Below are 17,853 nucleotides of genomic sequence, written 5' to 3'. Positions count from 1 at the left end.
TCCTTCTGTTTTATTATTTGTCAAACTTATAAGTTTCTCTATAAAACAGTCCAACGTATGTTTAGCAGATCCCGCTGTTTTTCGCTATTAAAAATCACAGTTGCTTTCTTCAAGAATATTGTAAAACGACCACATATAATCGTGTACAACAAAATAATTATGTAATTAAGTACATTTCAATCTTTCTCTCGATATATCCATAATAATTTTTAATCATCACTATTTCGACGCAGTGTTACATAAAAATAACCTGGCACATAATTATTATGAATTATCACTAACATTAAGCATACAGTCATGGCAACAATCTTTGCACATTTTTCGTAAAAGGGACATCAAAATATATAAATATATAATAAATATATATATATATATACAAAAAATTCTTAGATTATAAAAACTCGCAGGCGAGTTCTTTTATTTGCACAAATAGATCGTTATATATATATACATATAATATATAGAAACAACGACCTACATATGCAAATTAATCGTCTGCGTCTTAAATTCTTTTTCGGATAACATGTGCCATCGATAGCCCAATATTCTTGACACCTCCCTCTCCGTGTTCTCGTAAGTATGGCTATTTACCTTTATCCATCGATAATACTCGGGCGACCAATCCAGGATTTTCGACCAGGCTCTGTCACATTTCTTCAGGACAACATTTCGTCGAACGTACAAGCAGCGTAAGCGTTTCGCGGTAGAGACGATCTCTAGAATCGTAGCTGTTGATATTTTGTCTCGTATCATCTATGGAAGAAATGTATGAACCATATATCATCATAAATTAATAAAAACATATGGATAACAATCAAATGGTCCAATGCGTTAATTTTTTTTAAATAATTAGTAGTTATTATTATAATAGGCATTTTTAGAAAAAGCTAGATTGTTGATAATTCGTAATATCCATCTTCAATATGAAATTTATTTGTACCACAGTTCTGAAAAACTACAATGTTCACAGTTGTTTAATTAGCTATTAAGTAAATGCATTTAAATAAGAAAAAACATTTCTACATCTTGGAATACATTGCGCAGTAAATAAAAAGGACTGAAAAGCTTGTGGGACTACTTAAGAATGGTGCAAATATTTGATGGGTGTAACATTGAAGGAAATAAGCCTAGAATAGTTAGGAGACACTTACGTTCAAGCAATAGCAAAAAAAGACTTGAAATGCGTAATGGTACGAGGGCATGCCTGCACATCATAAACTCGCATCGTTAACATCAGTTAGCACCTTTTAGGAAAGCTATCACATGTGTCGATTCAAATACAAAATGCTACCAGTGTATGCAGGTTCGGGCACATTCGGCAGAATTGCACTAGCGCCTCATCCAATCTCTTGGCGAAGTTTCTGTGCAGATAGTACCTCGTTACTCCCTTGAAAGCGTACACCTGTATCGTCGAATCGAAGAACGCTCCGTGAGTGAGCACTGTGGATGGCAAAATCTGAAAAGCAACGATGTTATAGCATTAAGAAAAATTTATATATACTTTTCTTTTAAATATGGATTCAATATTATTTTTCTTACTTGCGTGTTTGGATTATCCAATATTATACTATGGCACGGTATGGCGCAATGCTCCAGTAAGTCGATAGGCAAAAGTATATCCGTGGCTTTATGGCTTTCTATCTCAAAATGTACTTTTAAATAAGGATTATTCGCTCTCATCTTTACCCAAGATGATCTCTTTGGCTGAAACAAAAAAAAGAAAGCAGATAGATACTTTATATTTTTTAACGTGCAAGTAATACATATGTATAAGAATAAAAATTGCAATTACCAATCTTATGGTGGTATCTTTTGGACTGTATCGATTCTGTAAGATATGAAGATGCTTTAATTTTGTATAGCTTATTAACTCTATTACATCCTCGTGCAAATTTTGGGGACTAATAACTAAGACCTGAAAAATATTTTTTATATAATATCAAGAAATAAATACATTATGAAACATCTCCACAATACTTGATATACTTACATTTAAATTAACAAATACTCCAACGTGTAATAATGGACAATTATAACGCGTGGTATTTATCAATATCAATTTCGACAAGGTCTGAGTGCAATTTATACAAATGTCGTCCATTAAGTGTAAGGCCTCATTACTTTCGAGCATCAGATCTATTAGTTCTAGACATCTAAGATTTTGCAAATTTCTCATAAGCCTCTTGAGTGCTTCGAGCAGCTTTCCACCTGTGCCAAAGAGTCTAATTCGATCAGGATCATTCCTGTTTGCCATGTTACAGGGAAAGGTGAACTTAAGCCTACGAATGTAGGTACCCACGCCGGCCACGGATGTGTTATCGAAACCTTGTTGCTCGGTATACCACGATATCATATTCATAAACTCATAGAGATTGTAGAAATTGAGCATAGGCTCAAATATGAGTGAGCGAAAGTTCTTGCCGACTTTGTTCAGACACGTAGACGTTCTTATATGATCCAGAACGTATTGCCAGCCGCTGTAATAGTTGAATTTTCCCCGCGTGAGAGTGGTGTCCTCCAGGGTGAACGTAGACCATACATTCTGTAGCTTGAAGGCACGATACCATGATCGGCAAACCAGAGACGCATAGTAACGCTCGCGAATGGTCAGGTACGAAAAGATCTCCTCCAGCAGGATATCGGGAATCTGATCCCAGCGGCTATACTCCTTGTAAAGTTTATCCTCCTCCGTGTCCTCCTCCTCCAGATCTATATACAAGGCTTGACAAGATAAGAGACTCGCTTTATTCCTTGCAAATACATTAGACTTGTATCTAATAATGCTGCGTGCTTTCTCTCCTTGTCCTACTTTTATGTTTTTACCTTGAATGCAAATTATTTTTAGACGATATTAATGTCAATTTCGATTATAGATCAATGTTGAATTTCTCCCCCTTTTTCTTTAGGAGAACTATTTTGCACGCCGGCATTTTTTATACGTGACGTTATATACGTCAAGTATTACATCGGGAATAAAAATTACATTATATTATGTATACGAGAGGATGTCATGTGTGTCTTGTGACAGCGTTTGTTATATCGCTCGACTCAATTAAAATGCAGAATCGACGCGTGATCGAAATTTGATATCTGAAACGTAAATTGGCGTGGAAATCAGTCAAGTGTATCCGGCTTGTCCGCAACTGCGAAATTGCAGAGCAAAATAACACGGACCGACCCTCGTGAATTTTTCTCGGAGAGAGAGAGAGAGAGAGAGAGAGAGAGAGAGAGAGAGAGAGAGAGAGAGAAAGAAAGAGACAGAGTATCATCGCGCGCGCGCTCACCTTTGTCCTCCTCGTCGAATTTCCAGCAACCTCTGCTCATTTTCGATACGATCGATGCTCATCGGTGTTACAGTTAAAATAACGTATCTCCGCGATGGAGTATTTATACGCGATATTGCTAAAAATATACCATAAAAATGGGAAGGGGCGCCCGCCGCGATCGATCGCACACGCCATGATGCGATTTTGAATAGCTGCTGCACACAAACTATACTCGCCGCTTATTTGGTTCGCGTCTTGATTTTTCACGTAAATGTCGCGAAAATTATCATCTAATCTCGAAATTTCGACGACGATTTTGTTTCACCGAATCATTCCAAAAAATCAGCATGAATATATTAAAAACGATTACAAAAACCAATTTTCTCGCGCGCTCAATCAAAGAAAGAGAGAGAGAGAGAGAGAGAGAGAGACCGAAAAAAAGAAGGCAAGAAAGCTCATCGGTGTTACAGTTAAAATAACGTATCTCCGCGATGGAGTATTTATACGCGATATTGCTAAAAATATACCATAAAAATGGGAAGGGGCGCCCGCCGCGATCGATCGCACACGCCATGATGCGATTTTGAATAGCTGCTGCACACAAACTATACTCGCCGCTTATTTGGTTCGCGTCTTGATTTTTCACGTAAATGTCGCGAAAATTATCATCTAATCTCGAAATTTCGACGACGATTTTGTTTCACCGAATCATTCCAAAAAATCAGCATGAAAATATTAAAAACGATTACAAAAACCAATTTTCTCGCGCGCTCAATCAAAGAAAGAGAGAGAGAGAGAGAGAGAGAGAGAGAGAGAGAGAGACCGAAAAAAAGAAGGCGAGAAAGAGAGAAACTCGTAACACATATCACAGAAATTCTAACCTACAAGCATAACAGCTGATCATGATCAGACAGTGTATCGTACTGTCATAGAAAATATATTTATTTGCCCCTGTAAATTTGTACTTTGCGTCGTAATCTGTTTCGAAATAATACAATGAATGCGACCAGTAAATTGTGTCAATTAAGACAGGCATTGCAAAGTTGTAGGTGAGTGACTCATTCGAAACCGGCGTTTCGGTCGATCGTTATGTATGTGAATAAATAAGATTATTTTTTGTTTTCTTTTGAAATAAGTGCGCGACACCTGCCTCAATGTTCAAAGTCACAAGGATAAACAAAAGTTTATTGTTAAAGACATCGAGTTGTAGCGATATCGTACGAAATCTAAATTAATTTTAGTTAAAAAAATTTATGTTTTGCATTATTGTAAAAAATAAAACTTGCTAAATTAGTGTACCATCTTGAAAGTTTGAAAACAAAACTGATTATTTTAATTTAAAATTGTGAAAGAAAGCAATAAACTGTCGAACATATCTCCTCTCATCCTTATTCCAATTTTGTGCTCTATAAAGCTTGCTTGTATAAAATAATCAAATAAAATGTATAATTTTTGTAGGAATTTACACGCTACACATATAGCTAGGAATGCATATGAAGGTCCTGGTAAAACCACTGTCACGTTCATCAGGAAAGAGATTGGTGCTCGACTTCTGGTAACTCGATGCGATGAGGTGAGCTTAATTTATGTCATTAATTTAATGAAATAAAAAGCAACTATCGTTGTTTTTTCATATATATTTATCATTTTATGTTTAAAAGACTAATTCGAAATTATGATTTAATGATTCTTTTTACCTTCAAGACAGGATTTACATTCAACACTGGTACACGAGTGATAGGACCAATGATGCTCTTCCCGAGGTACGCTATCTGTTGGAACGTCGCGTCTGGCAAACACATAAACGACTCATCTTTGTCTCTGCTCACCGTCCTCGAGCCGAAACCTGATCTCTTCATCATTGGATTGGACGACAAATACGATTTTCTTTATCTGAAAAGCCTCCGAGAAATCGTGCAAAAGCTCGGTATCACCACGGAAATAATTTCCGTGCGCAATGCGTGTACCGTGTTCAATTTTGTCAATGAAGAAGGCAGATATGTCGTCGCGGGTTTGATACCGCAAAAAGGGCCTGAACTTTTATTAAAATTGTCAAAGAGTGAACCTGTGAAACAAATAACCGATTCTAGTGATACTACAAATAGCAAAACAAACAGTGAAAAGACAGAGAATGTAACAAAATGATAGAGAATATGTAATATATACAATATGTACAATTTTAGAAAAACGTATTGAATTATAATTATATGGTATAATAATGTGTGTGTGAGAGCTTTAGACTTATTATATATAAAATTCTAACAAAATCTTTTAGATTTAATTTCAATTGCACTTTCCTTGTTTAAACTGGAACATGAAAGGAAAAAGAAAAAAACGCAAATATAAAAAATATATATATAAGCATATCGTTTTTTCGATTCGAATAAAAGAAAATATAAAACAATCCCGAATAGATAAATAAGCAAATTATTTTTATATATATTCATACTATTGAAGTGATTTTCATGTTCGATGACGTATTTCACGCATGCGCACGAAAATCCCGTTTAGAAAGATTTGTCCATAGACATATAGATATATATAGATATACATCTGTATGCTATGGATTCATCCCTCGTAGTGCGTTCAAAAATTCTACCTGTGGGGTTTAGTCTCATTTAATTGACCAATCAGGGCAAAGAAATCTTTGCTCCTTTTACCTTGATTGGTCTATTAACGCTACGTTATCTTACATCATGAATCAGCTGTTGAGATTGCATGTGGCTGCAAGTAATCGTGATCGCAAGCCACAAGTAATGGCTGCAGTGGTTATTTGAATGATTTTCCATCCTGCACGATATCTTTTAATTCACTTGTGAGTATGTCGTTGCTTTCCTGAAAATTATTGTTTATTAATAATTTACATCAATAGGATATTCAGTAACTTAAAACATTATGTATGATAATATAATAAATTATTATTACAGTGGACATTCATTATTTACATTGCTATAAGACACTTTTGTACAAATAATAATCATTCATATCATGTAACAAATATTTTATTCCATTTCAAACATTTAAACTGTTTTTATACTCGTGTTTAAATAAAATTGGACTGATATTATATTCAAAAATAACTTGATTAGGATTGTAACTTGTAATGATCGAATAAATTCATATGATTTTGATGAATTTCAATTTGTAAAAAAATCAGTACACAATAACTTTTCACAAAACAAAAAAAGAATATATTGAAATTGCTTAGGTGAATAATAATTGTGTATTATTAGCTTTTTTTATCGAGAAATATAATGAGATGCTATTATTTAGTGTTTTATATTGCAGTCTTCCAAGATGAATAGCTCGACAGATCCCAGACGGCCCGAGAAGGAAGTCCGTTACAAGCCACCAGGTTCGAATAATCAGGGGCAAATGCAGGATGACTTGACACCAGACTACATGAATGTCATAGGGATGATTTTCAGTATGTGCGGCCTAATGATGAGACTGAAATGGTGTGCCTGGGTAGCACTTTACTGCTCTTGCATCAGCTTTGCCAATTCGCGTGTCAGTGAAGACACCAAGCAAATCCTCAGCTGCTTCATGTTGTCGATATCAGCAGTGGTGATGTCTTACCTCCAAAATCCACAACCCATGACACCACCATGGGCAAGCGCCATGCAATGAGTGTAAAGTTCTGCTTACACAGCATATTCTATTAACATCTTCAATTTGTGTACGCGAGTGCAAAAAAAGTTTGAACGTTTGAAATGGAATAATAATTGTTACGTGATGTGGGTGTGATTATTTATACTGTACAGAAAGTGTTCTATAAGAACATGAATATCGATGAAAATCTATTGTAGTAATATAATATATTATATTATGAGATATATATGTCATGTTTCAAGTTAATGAATATGCATACAATGGACTGTATATATACTATATACAGAGATAATATTTTTTTCTCCATTGTTTATTTCTTATAATTTTATTACATTAAAATCAACTCTATGTCCTGCAAGTTTCTCCTAGAGAGGGACACTATATATAAATATATTTATATATATTACAAGGAGTGTCAATAAATATTACATTCTCTAAACATAAGTTATACTGACTATAATTAAATGCTACTCGGTGGCTACTTCTCTCTCTTTTTTTTTTTTTTTTTACATAAGTACAATGCAATGTCGAAATTTTGACTCTTAAGCATATTCTCACAAAAGAGTCATATATTCGACTGGTCGCATTTCTCTCTATTATTGTGATATCGTTTCTCGAGATATTTCTTCATTCACATTATATATTAGCATTAAAGTAACTCGATCATGCAAAGAATAATAGAAAAGTACCATTGGTTAATTTGTAGTTAGAGTATGTTCTAACAAACTATAAGAACAATATAAATTATATCAAAAGATGGAACGGAACGTACATGAGATTCTTACTTGACGAATTCACATTTAGAAATGTATAAAAATCAATAATCTTCCTACTGTATTCTTAACAAATAATATCGATGCAGAGTAGGCCACTGCTATCATGTGCAGTATATGTATGTTTGAATCTTGACTAGATTTTATAGTTAGTCGCAGACAATTTTTTTTTTTCTCTGATACTTTTCTAATCAAAGTAGATCTTATACAGTATGGAACTGAAATTCCTGAAGGATAGATGGTTCTATATCGTGTATAATTATGTTCAATTTTTTATATATTTTAATCGCGTTATTAAAACAATTGCTAAATTAATCATATGTGCTTAGAAGTACATACGAATACATTTATATATTTATGATTATTAAAGTACGAATGAAATATGAAATAGTAATACCTGATTGAAATTGCATCAGGACAGGAAAGTGCTTGAAGAATATCTGAACCTATTGAAACGAAAATGTTCTAGACAATCACTCTGTGGAAGAGATGTTTTAACGACGTTTTCATATATCTTTTGAACAGTCGTTTGAGTAAATCGCTACCTGAGAAGTTCGTAGGTTAAAAAAGAAGTAGGAGAAAAAGAAAAGAGAGATTTGGCACATGTATCCGAACGTTGATTTCTCTCTGACCACTATTACTATTACTATTAAAGATATCCTGTGGTCCTCGAGTGGGTTTATTTCAGTTCGTCGAACTAAAGTACTTTCGCAATTATTGTTTCTTCCAGATTAAGGAAGATCAGACCACACTGAATACAGAGCGACGTTTTTATTTCATTTTTTCAACTCCGATTGGCACCGCGATTCTTTATCGAGCGAAATCGCGAAGAGACGAGGTTCTTCGATTTTTATCTAAAATCTAAAATTTATAACTAGACGCTGCTTTCTCCAGGTCCTACCAGTGTAATGGGGTACACATATTTCTTCCGCTTAGCGTTGAAGAAAGGTGAATTGTGCTGACCTGGGGTCGGCGTAGGCGACAAACCCCGGAGAAGCGGTAACGAGGCGTCGCTCATAGCGTCGATTCCTTTCTTCCACTCGGCGCCTAAATCCGTTGCCGGTGCCATGAGCCCTTTGCATTCCGGTGAACTGCGCACGCTGAGAAAAACATCGTTGCCACTATCGCGCTGGCCGGAAGAGCCCTGAAAGTGTGAAAATATCAGTACATTGAGCGATAATCGGTACGATTAATAATTATATAAATAATGCCGGTAACATTAAAAAATTATTTTTTGTCAAAAGATATATATATATTAGTTTCCACGCGGTTACCTTCGCTTCGTAAAAGTCCAAGCTGGAGCCATTAGTATCGTTCTCCTCCTGATTGAATTCCACTTGAACGCGGTGCGAAGTGTGGGAAACTCTCGAAGAGTGAGACGACGTGCGGGTCGACGAGTTCTCCGACAAATCGTCCCTGCAGCACGCCGCTGTGCACGTTCGTTGTTCTCTGCAATGATACGTATGTATTAGGGTATATTTTCTTATTATATATATATAATTACATATATATTAAATCCTTATATTTCGTTAACAAATATTAGGCGAGCATATTAGGCTATATAAGCTGTCTCTGATTGTTTCAGTATCTCATAAAAAACGGAGACCATCGTTTTCTCCTACCTTCTAACGGTGACGGAATCTCGTCGTCTTGGGACCGGCGGCGGAAGACCGGCGGCGGTGAGGCTCTTGGCGCTCTCGTAGCTCGCCTCGCTGTTACCGCTGCTACTGCCGTTGTTACTGCCTCCCGCATGCTCCCCCGTCGTCCTCAGGAAATAGTTCTTCGCCGAGAGCATCGCGTAGTGCAGATTGTTCTTGAGATCGTCCGCCGCCGTTGACAAGTTTCCCGGGATTTTGGGCGTGCGCCGCATTGGCCTAGGCGCTGGTATCACTGGCGAAGGTGGGCTGCTCGTCGATGCTTCCGACAACGTCTCCGGCGTGGCCAAGGGCGCGGTGCGCGTCGGGTCGTCCCAACGGTTTGGTCTTATCGAGGAAGAAGGAATGAATGAATATCATCGCGAGGATATTATACTCTTTGCAAAGATCCAGGACAACGCAAACGTCCGAAAAATATCCTCGTGTTTGGAATATTCTTTCGGACTTGTGTGCTGTTTGGGGACACTTCCTGCGCGACCGTGATCATTTTATCTTAATGATAATTGTAGTCGCGGTGCAATGACGTAATTAGACAAGGTGCACGATATATGAAAATTCGGTGAGGATTTGGAGCTAAGCGAGAGAAGCGAGAGTGAACGAGAGAGCGTGAAATGAATTGCTGATAGATCTGAGCGTGAAGCGGGTGCGACGACTGATTCGTTCTTTCGATACCTTTTTGATCAATGATTCCTGCGATTCAATGATTCCCTCATCTACTCATTTCTTATCGGAAACTGGCTAAATTTTTCAAAAATAAAAATCTGTTTTGTCTCTATAATAATAATTGAGATATCTTCATTAACGCGCGCATTTTTTTACTAACAATAAGATCTATAATTCCATATTAATTGTATTTGCATGTTCGGCAATAGGGAGTGCCATGGCGTCGATGATCAACAGAGTTTGATACATGTCATCGTTGTCGCTTCGCTGCTATCTCCTCTCCTCTTCAATTCGCTCGCCCATTTCGTCCCGACATTCTAATCCTTCGCGACCCAAAGAGATTGAAAAATTTTCATTCAAAACAGGAAATTTACAGAGAGATTCTAACTTTACTCCCGGAATATATTGACATTATTATTACTGACTTCGATTCTCGATATCGTTTTAGTCAAACCGCGAAGGATTCTAAGTGTGGTTCATCGTCCTTACGGTTTGCCGTCCTCCGGCCTGGGTGTGTTGAGCAGCTCGCTGGCGAGGCTGAGATACTCCCACGGGATGCCCCGCGAGTCCACGCTGAGCTCGCGGCCCGCCTGCGGTATGTCCGTTGGACTTTGCAGCGACGTGAAGCTCGTCTCCAGGCAGAGTCGGTGCGGCGGCGTGCCGGCCAGTAGATGACACCTACTCGGGCTAGACGGCGACAACAGAGCTCGCATCTCCTGCTCCTGCACCTCCAGCTCCTGGACGTCGATCGTCTGATGCTCGCGCGCCGCCTCGGACGACGCTTCCGTTGAGGACGCGTGACCGGACGCTAGTCGCTGTGGCTTGGCTGGACCCAGGGTCGTGACAACCTAACATGACGAGCGAGCCACGACACGGTGTATATATAGTCGTGTGCTTGCAGGATGTCGCGAAACTACAGGTACAAAATCTCGTCCGCGGATCGGGGTCTTTTCTTCCCCTCGGCAAATGTCTTATTGTAGGCGCGATGCGTTTCAATTTTCCACTTCGAATAAGTAAACGTCGCGCAAAAATTCCATTTAGAGCGTAATTGCCTCGCGAACGAGTGGTCTGTTTGTGCCATTTTAATTCTCTTCGTTGAACATCTTTCTATAAGTAAATGTCACGTAGAAATTCTATTTAGATAAAGTTCTTTCTTGAAATCGAATAATGAAGCAGGATTTTTTATCCATTTACGGGGACTGATTTGCAAAAAACAATCCGTTCTCGCGCGATTGTTTGTATAAATTATTTATATTGCTCGTAGAGATTTAATTACGAGCGATACTTTTTTATACTTTTTTATATTTTCTTTTTCCATATTCGTCGCAATTCCAAGTCTTGTACCTGTAATTCGACATCCTGCACAAATCTTCGCTCATGTCGAACTGTCCTGCGATGTTCCAATATCTCAAATATCTCAAGGAATATCTTTTTCCGTCCACCTCTTATCGATAAAATCTATCGTATACCTGACATCTCTATTTTGTTTTATCGTAGAAATAGCGCTTGTATAGAAATAATTGAACATTAATCGCAAGATTTCCTTTCAAGTTTTCGCGATATCACTGCGAGATTTCCGGTTTTGGCCGCATCGGAAATAACCGATGGTTCGCGTCTCGACCGCAAACCAAACGTGAACAATTTAGAGGCAATTTAGAGGAATATTTAACGCGGTTAATGGAAAGCGAAGATACGGTCGATGAGGCCGCAAACGGAAGTCCGGTATATGTATACAACGGGATATTTATTCCTCGTCTCGCCGAGCGTAAAAATTCTCGATCGGGCGTTCGATTCTTTTCTTTTTTTTTTCTTTTCTTCGCACACAGAAAAGGGCAAGGTCGGTCGAAAAACCCCGCCTGATAATTCCCGGCGTTTACGCCCGCGGATCGACGACGAGGATCACCCTAATTCCACTCCCGTGACAATGGAATTAATCTTCCACTCTCATGACAATGGAATTAATCTTCCACGTCATGCTCGCCAAGCTGCTTTCGAAAAGGAGCTTTTTCTTCGTCAATCAACGAGTCGATATTTATCCTACGAATCAACTTTGGAAGGATGATTCTTGAATTCTTGGATGATTTTTGAATTTTTGAATCTACAATACATACTACTTTTTATGTGAGACAAATATAATATGTGATATGACATTGCGTACTAAAATTCTGTTTTTCTCATGCTATTTAGTTTTAATTTATTTTAATTTAATTTAATTTATTATTGTTTTTTTGATCTTCTACGACTATATCTTTTTTGCTCGATATTTCGGCACTATTTTCTTACTGTAATTAATAAAAAAGAATCGATATCTGTTCGACTAGATGTACTAATTGCCAGCATGCAGACCAGACGATACTCTCGCCCATTCCAGGTTCAACCAGGCCTAATAAACTCTAGTCGAATGCCGAATGCACAATGAAGACGATATGATCAATCAATATGTGATACACATGCATTTTACGTGTATGCGTGCGTGTGTATGTATGTAGTATGTATGCATCTACATGATGCCGGACGATCAACGCTGCGTCAGGAAGTGCTTACCCCTTTGCTGGAGCGCGAGATCGAAACAAACCAACTGATAACTCGTGATATCTCGAATCTCTCGTGAATCGCAAGGCGTTTCACGAGTATCCCGGAAATTCCTGGTAAACGACAACTCGATGAATCAAACTGTAGCGCGGATCTCATTTTACGACGAACATTCTCAAAAAGATCCGACTATCAGCGGTGGAATTACATTCAGATCGCACATATCTTCCTCGAACCAAGTACCTTGTGCGCGAGGAGGGCGCGGCAACACGAGCGTCCGGTGTACCCTGACGATGGAGCACCACGACGTGTGCAGGATGATGATGATCGAGGGAGAGCCGCGTCTCATCCCTGAATTCGATCGCTGCCATGTCTATCACCGCGATGGCTTCAGCAGCATCCCCAGCACCCGTTGTCGCCCCCGCTTCCGCGTAGCACCGATCTCTGCACGCCAGCACCTAATCCACACCGTAACCACCCTCAGCCATCCACAGTTCTAATCTAGCTGATCTTGGATGAAATTTCGCGACGGTTTCTTCGAAAAATTCGCGAAAAACGCGTTTCTTTTTTTCCTACATTTTTCCGAAACTTTCGAAAAGATTCGCACGGTTGGAGATGCGGATATCCGTTCGATCGTCAACCTAGTTGATTAACTATTAGCGGCTTGTCGTGTCGCTTTAATCAACGAAATTTCTCTTCTGTTGCGGAAAACTATTTACTGCTCGGTAATCGAGTCCGGAAGCGATTAGAACCGGGCTCGATTAAGATCGAGGTATATATGTATTAACTTCCCTCTCGCGCTCTGTAGATCCAAGATAATGCATGCAAAATCGAGCGAGTAAACACACCATTGTTGCATCATTCGCGCGATTTAATCGTCTAACTAACTCGGCATTAGAATTCAGCTTCTCGATCCTATTTGGTACTAAATTGCAGTCGCTCGCAAATTTTCTCGCTTTAATGCGAAAATTGTATCTGACATTCCTGTCTCGCGTCGTAGAATTCCATCTTAAATTCAGTTTAAATAATCGAGAGCAGCACGATTCTAAAAATTCGCTAAAATCAACAATTATCAACAACAATATCGTTTTTTTGCCAATTATTTTAAAGAAGTTCCTTTTTCAAATACACATCTTACTCGCTTTCAATTGAGGTCGCTTTCGGTTGAGAAACAAAATGATTCAGTCGGATCCTTATATCATTTACCGTTAAATATACGAGATTATTACTTAGTGTCGACAGAGCAGATCATAGCACAAAGAAGTATGCAATAAAAGTAGTAATCACACACTAATAAAAAATAAATAAATCGCATAGAGGCGAAAATATAAATATAAAAACTAAAATCAACTGACGCAACTTAAATCAATATATAAATAAATCTAATTAGCGCTCGAATACATAGTTATCAATAATTGCTCGGCACGTTACGATACGCTCGCAAACGTGTTCGAAAGAAGAGAGAAAAACAATATACCAGCCATTTTGGAAAATTTATATATACATTTTTCATCCACAAATAGGAGAAAGGCAAGCGCGGTAACTACAGTTAAATTCTCTTTCTTTCAATGCGTTTTATTAATTGCTCAAATACATTTTTCATGCATATGTATATATATGTATATCTTAAAGATTTTTTATTCCATTTTATTTCCAAGCGTTTCGACGCGCCGAGAATTAACAAGCCTCGATAAATGAACAACGTCGTTTCAACGTGGCAGAAAATAATATATTGACCAAAGTAGCGTACATCGCAAATCATATATATATATATGGCAGAACAACCAGGTTGTTACAAAAATCGCGTGCACTCACAAAACGACCAGCGCGCGAGACTTCCGGTTGGACCTTCTGGTCTGGATCTTTTTCGCAGCGGGCGGCGTACAAAAATATATCGACCCGCGAATTCTCATCGTCGCGTTTAGCGCTAATTTTGTACGATCGTATTGCGCGCAATGTATTGTGTAGATTCTTGGAATCGGATAAAAAAAAATAGAATATTCAGATTCACAGAATCGATCGAATGGACTTAGCTTTTAGCGCTAAACGCGTGACGAGAATCGCGGACCGTCAAGTTATTTTTACAAGATAGCTTCATTTCGAGATTTTTTTTTTTATCTATTACGTTAATCTATAATATTATATTGTGTCAATTAAATATACACGTGTCCTCATTTTTGTGCTCATATTTTAGACTTTAGTCGTTTTGCGTGCAATGAAAAGAAAAAGAGAGCGAAAAAAGAAGCAGATTGATCTCATATGAAACGTAGAATACGTATCCATTTTTCAATGACCGACTAAATAGTGACTAACCCGTACGTAACGCATATTAAATCAAAATTGCAAAAATATATCTTAAAAATGTTATATGTTTCTAAAAAATTGCTAGAAATAAAGATTTCTAGTAATAGTATATTATAATTATAATTATATTATAATTGATTGCGTCTTGCAATTAGCTTTATCAGTTAAGCAATGTTCATTAATTATATCAATAATTTATCTGTACAATAATGATATTGCTCATAACGGATATTAATAAAATATTGTAGTTATCTCAGTTATCGCGTATATAAGTATCTATAAAATTAAATATAAATATGTAAAAAATGCACATTTTTTCAGTAAAAGAAGCCAGGTTTTTTTTAATTATATTCGCAAAAAGATTGATTTGCGTTTTTCCCGTAACAACCAATTGAATCATGATCGTTATTATTCGTGCCATTTACAGCAATTTCCATGTAAAATTAGCATTTTACGTAACGATAGAGTAAGAGCGAACTTATAATGTTCGCATGCAAACAAATAGCGAATTCGCGTGCTACGTTGCTGGTTAGCCACTATTTGGCAGAGAACAATAGTTCATGCAATGTATACGAGAGCATGCACGTCAATCGTGTGTTACTCTACTTAGGCGGTAATATAAGAGGTAAGTACAAGAATGCTCAGTGATTCAACGCGTTGTGCGAGATAGCGATATTGTAGAGGTAATCAAGATATATCCGCGATATCAAAACAAGAGCGAATTGTCGTTGTAGTAATCGCGAGAGCGAGATCCGCGTAAAAAGAAAAAATAAATTAAAGGACGTATTTCAAGAAGATCGCGAATCTCCCGTACATTTCGCCGCATCCTCTTCCGAATCTTATAAAATTTTTCTCCGTATCCGGAATATCCGACTGCTAGATATCGCCGAATGAGAATTTTATCGGTGAAGAAGATTAAAAAAAGAAACACGGATTCGCCACCGCGATTACCAAAGTTACCTTGCAATTCCCGTTCGTTTCTTAATTGAACTTTTGTACACCATTGTCTAATCCGTCGAATCGGATTTGCGCGCGCGCGCGCACACACGACTATGTACAGTTCCTCAGAAGCACAATGGTACACGATTGAATTCAAATTCGATTAACAAAAGTTAAACGATTACGTTCTAAATAATAATAATAAATTACGCTAATGAGAAACTACATTGTAGCGACAAACTATTCGCAAAAAGCGAATCTACAGCTACGAATCTACGCTAATTCGTACGCGACACGTAGGTGTCAAATAAATAATCATACATACACACACAGAGATACCTCGATGCGTTACCAATCACAATCAGAATAAATAAGCTCAACGGTTACAATCTAGCTGGCGCAAGTCTGTCGTTCAATTATACTGAGTTCCTAATCGAAGACGTTTGAAATCACCGAAGGATCGGCGGTCCTTCCTTCAATATATATTCGCGTCCCGCAATATTACGGAATTAATTTTATTGACGGGATTCTCTTCCGAAATTTAATATTCAACGTTAGATCGATAAGAGAATCCGTCATTAAAATTAAGATCGCGAGTTGCGGGACATCTCTCGCGATGAAGAAGATGCGAGGGAGAGCGGATCGAACGGATTTCGTCAACGCGATTCCGACAGTGTCTCCCTGCGCTCGTGCACTTCCACATCGACGACGATCGACGTGCTCGACCGAACGCGCGTGCAATCAAAACCGTTAACGGCCTCCTGGTCCGCGTTCCTGTTTATCCGATCTCGCTGCACCGCTTCGTGAGGGACGTCGGGCCCGTCGGTGGTCTCCTCCAAAGGCTCGTAATGACCCGGCTTCACCGACGGGGTACGGCTCAGCGGTGTCTGCGACCGTCTCGCTTGCTGCCACGCGATCGCATCCTGGCTTACCTTGTTCAGCGCGCGCAGCATATTGTCCGGCATGTGGTCCTGTATCATCACCGGGCTGATCAGCACCTCGTCGAAGTCGCACGGACCGGCCCACAGCGCCTGGTACACTGGTTCGCGTTTGCTCAACATTTGTCTGGAATTCAATGAATCAAACATCAGTCTCGCGCGTCTGTGATTTCTTTCGCGGATCAATCACAAATTCTCGAAATTATCGTTTATTTCTATGCGATAATTATTTAACTCTCTCTTTCACTATTTAAAAATTTTTTTTTAAATATCTGCAATAAAGATCTTCACAAATCTTCACGTTTACATCTCGTTCCATTATGTATTAGATTAGAACACCGATCAGTATTTAATGTACAAACGATTCTAGTATCTTGAATTTTATCAACTTTTAATGCAGTGAGTGAATTTCATTATAATAAAAAACAAGGCATCACACATGCGCGTATGGCAATTTATTTCCTATGAGAGATCATCTACGAGGTAAAAGCATGCAACGCTCAGTTCGTGAGAACTATAATTAAAGGACCATAAATTAGAAAACTGTTTTAATGGATAATGTTGGACGTACTAGAACTATAAAAAATTACCAAACCATTTCCCTGGCACGGTATACATTACCGGTATAAAGTATTCTATTCATGCATATATATATTGTGTCCCGAGAAGTATGTACACGAGTGCATAATTTCAATCTTGAAAAGAGGACGGAATCCCTTTCTCTCAACGATCGCGATAGATTTGCATTGTAAATTGAATCGCGACCGAAATCTCCAGTTTAATCTCTTCAAATTTACTGAAAAAATAAACCAGCGATATATTATTCCCGTCAAATATCTCCCATAAGATTGATATATTCGCATTTTACAATATTAAAATTTCTAATTCTTTTTTATGATACGAAAATTAAGTCGTTTTTATTGTAAACGGTTTTTATAAATAAAACTCTGATACATCATAGGCTCATACATTTTTCTCGAGATACTTGAGATGAAAACTTTCCAACTGGAGCGAAACTTTTTAATATCGAAAGATAGCGCGTGAGGAGGTAACATCCTACGCAATAAATATACGGGATATAGGCCCAAGAGACGCATGCGCGGGCATATCTCCAAAATGCAACAACCCAGAAGCAGTAGTCCTGAAAATGTATAAATTATTTGATAGACGT

The 17,853-nt window shown here is 38.0% G+C and overlaps 4 protein-coding genes across 11 annotated transcripts in view; 2 read left to right on the top strand and 2 right to left on the bottom strand.

Annotated features, from left to right (window-relative positions):
* Positions 1–151: 151 nt before the first annotated feature.
* LOC115238644 lies at positions 152–3,857 on the bottom strand. Of its 4 annotated transcripts, XM_029812636.1 has the most exons (7): positions 3,742–3,857; positions 3,285–3,362; positions 1,991–2,823; positions 1,793–1,915; positions 1,540–1,704; positions 1,292–1,456; positions 152–753 (listed from the first exon to the last, which is right to left on the bottom strand). In XM_029812636.1, the coding sequence occupies exons 2-7, from the start codon at positions 3,322–3,324 to the stop codon at positions 475–477; spliced, it is 1,605 nt and encodes a 534-aa protein (XP_029668496.1). In that variant the 5' UTR covers positions 3,325–3,362; positions 3,742–3,857; the 3' UTR covers positions 152–474. The 4 variants fall into 4 exon arrangements, with proteins under 4 accessions (XP_029668496.1, XP_029668497.1, XP_029668498.1 ...); XM_029812637.1 differs by lacking the exon at positions 3,742–3,857 and having other exon boundaries at positions 3,285–3,691; XM_029812638.1 differs by lacking the exon at positions 3,742–3,857 and having other exon boundaries at positions 1,991–2,721; positions 3,285–3,691.
* A 322-nt stretch (positions 3,858–4,179) lies between these two features.
* On the top strand, positions 4,180–5,489 carry LOC115238646 (NADH dehydrogenase [ubiquinone] 1 alpha subcomplex assembly factor 3). The gene is made up of 3 exons (XM_029812642.1): positions 4,180–4,315; positions 4,725–4,839; positions 4,971–5,489. The coding sequence occupies exons 1-3, from the start codon at positions 4,263–4,265 to the stop codon at positions 5,409–5,411; spliced, it is 609 nt and encodes a 202-aa protein (XP_029668502.1). The 5' UTR covers positions 4,180–4,262; the 3' UTR covers positions 5,412–5,489.
* Positions 5,490–5,933: 444 nt separating this feature from the next.
* Positions 5,934–7,283, top strand: LOC115238656 (protein Asterix). Of its 2 annotated transcripts, none has more exons than XM_029812655.1 (2): positions 5,934–6,081; positions 6,555–7,283. In XM_029812655.1, exon 2 carries the CDS (start codon positions 6,564–6,566, stop codon positions 6,894–6,896), a length of 333 nt encoding a protein of 110 aa, XP_029668515.1. In that variant the 5' UTR covers positions 5,934–6,081; positions 6,555–6,563; the 3' UTR covers positions 6,897–7,283. The 2 variants fall into 2 exon arrangements, with proteins under 2 accessions (XP_029668515.1, XP_029668516.1); XM_029812656.1 differs by having other exon boundaries at positions 5,957–6,081; positions 6,540–7,283.
* An 86-nt stretch (positions 7,284–7,369) lies between these two features.
* The window catches only part of LOC115238655 (sn1-specific diacylglycerol lipase alpha), a 45,458-nt gene continuing 34,974 nt past the window's right edge, over positions 7,370–17,853 (bottom strand). For 3 of the 4 annotated variants that reach the window (XM_029812651.1, XM_029812653.1, XM_029812652.1), the window contains 5 exons: positions 16,677–16,809; positions 10,459–10,817; positions 9,274–9,633; positions 8,926–9,100; positions 7,370–8,795 (listed from right to left, as the gene is read on the bottom strand). In XM_029812651.1, coding sequence (XP_029668511.1) covers positions 8,526–8,795; positions 8,926–9,100; positions 9,274–9,633; positions 10,459–10,817; positions 16,677–16,809 — 1,297 coding nt within the window. In that variant the 3' untranslated portion in view covers positions 7,370–8,525. Of the gene's footprint in view, positions 8,796–8,925; positions 9,101–9,273; positions 9,634–10,458; positions 10,818–12,744; positions 12,960–16,676; positions 16,810–17,853 lie in introns of all 4 variants that reach the window. The other variant, XM_029812654.1, reaches the window with a different exon arrangement.

The sequence above is a fragment of the Formica exsecta genome, unplaced genomic scaffold, assembly GCF_003651465.1.
Source record: "Formica exsecta isolate Colony F162 unplaced genomic scaffold, ASM365146v1 scaffold353, whole genome shotgun sequence".
Taxonomy (NCBI): domain Eukaryota; kingdom Metazoa; phylum Arthropoda; class Insecta; order Hymenoptera; family Formicidae; genus Formica; species Formica exsecta.
The sequence above is the reverse complement of the archived record's forward strand: the minus strand, read 5'-3'. Positions and strand labels throughout refer to the sequence as shown.

What these genes read in the sequence shown, in the direction of transcription:
- LOC115238644 (XM_029812636.1), bottom strand. Translation starts at nt 3,324, where the DNA reads ATGAGCAGAGGTTGCTGGAAATTCGACGAGGAGGACAAAG. An exon ending in ATTCGACGAGGAGGACAAAG is followed by an intron (nt 2,824 to 3,284) that starts GTGAGCGCGCGC and finishes TTTGCATTCAAG; the next exon opens with GTAAAAACATAAAAGTAGGA. An exon ending in AAGATACCACCATAAGATTG is followed by an intron (nt 1,705 to 1,792) that starts GTAATTGCAATT and finishes TTTTTGTTTCAG; the next exon opens with CCAAAGAGATCATCTTGGGT.
- LOC115238646 (XM_029812642.1), top strand. Translation starts at nt 4,263, where the DNA reads ATGAATGCGACCAGTAAATTGTGTCAATTAAGACAGGCATTGCAAAGT. An exon ending in CAGGCATTGCAAAGTTGTAG is followed by an intron (nt 4,316 to 4,724) that starts GTGAGTGACTCA and finishes TAATTTTTGTAG; the next exon opens with GAATTTACACGCTACACATA. An exon ending in TGGTAACTCGATGCGATGAG is followed by an intron (nt 4,840 to 4,970) that starts GTGAGCTTAATT and finishes TTTACCTTCAAG; the next exon opens with ACAGGATTTACATTCAACAC.
- LOC115238656 (XM_029812655.1), top strand. Translation starts at nt 6,564, where the DNA reads ATGAATAGCTCGACAGATCCCAGACGGCCCGAGAAGGAAGTCCGTTAC.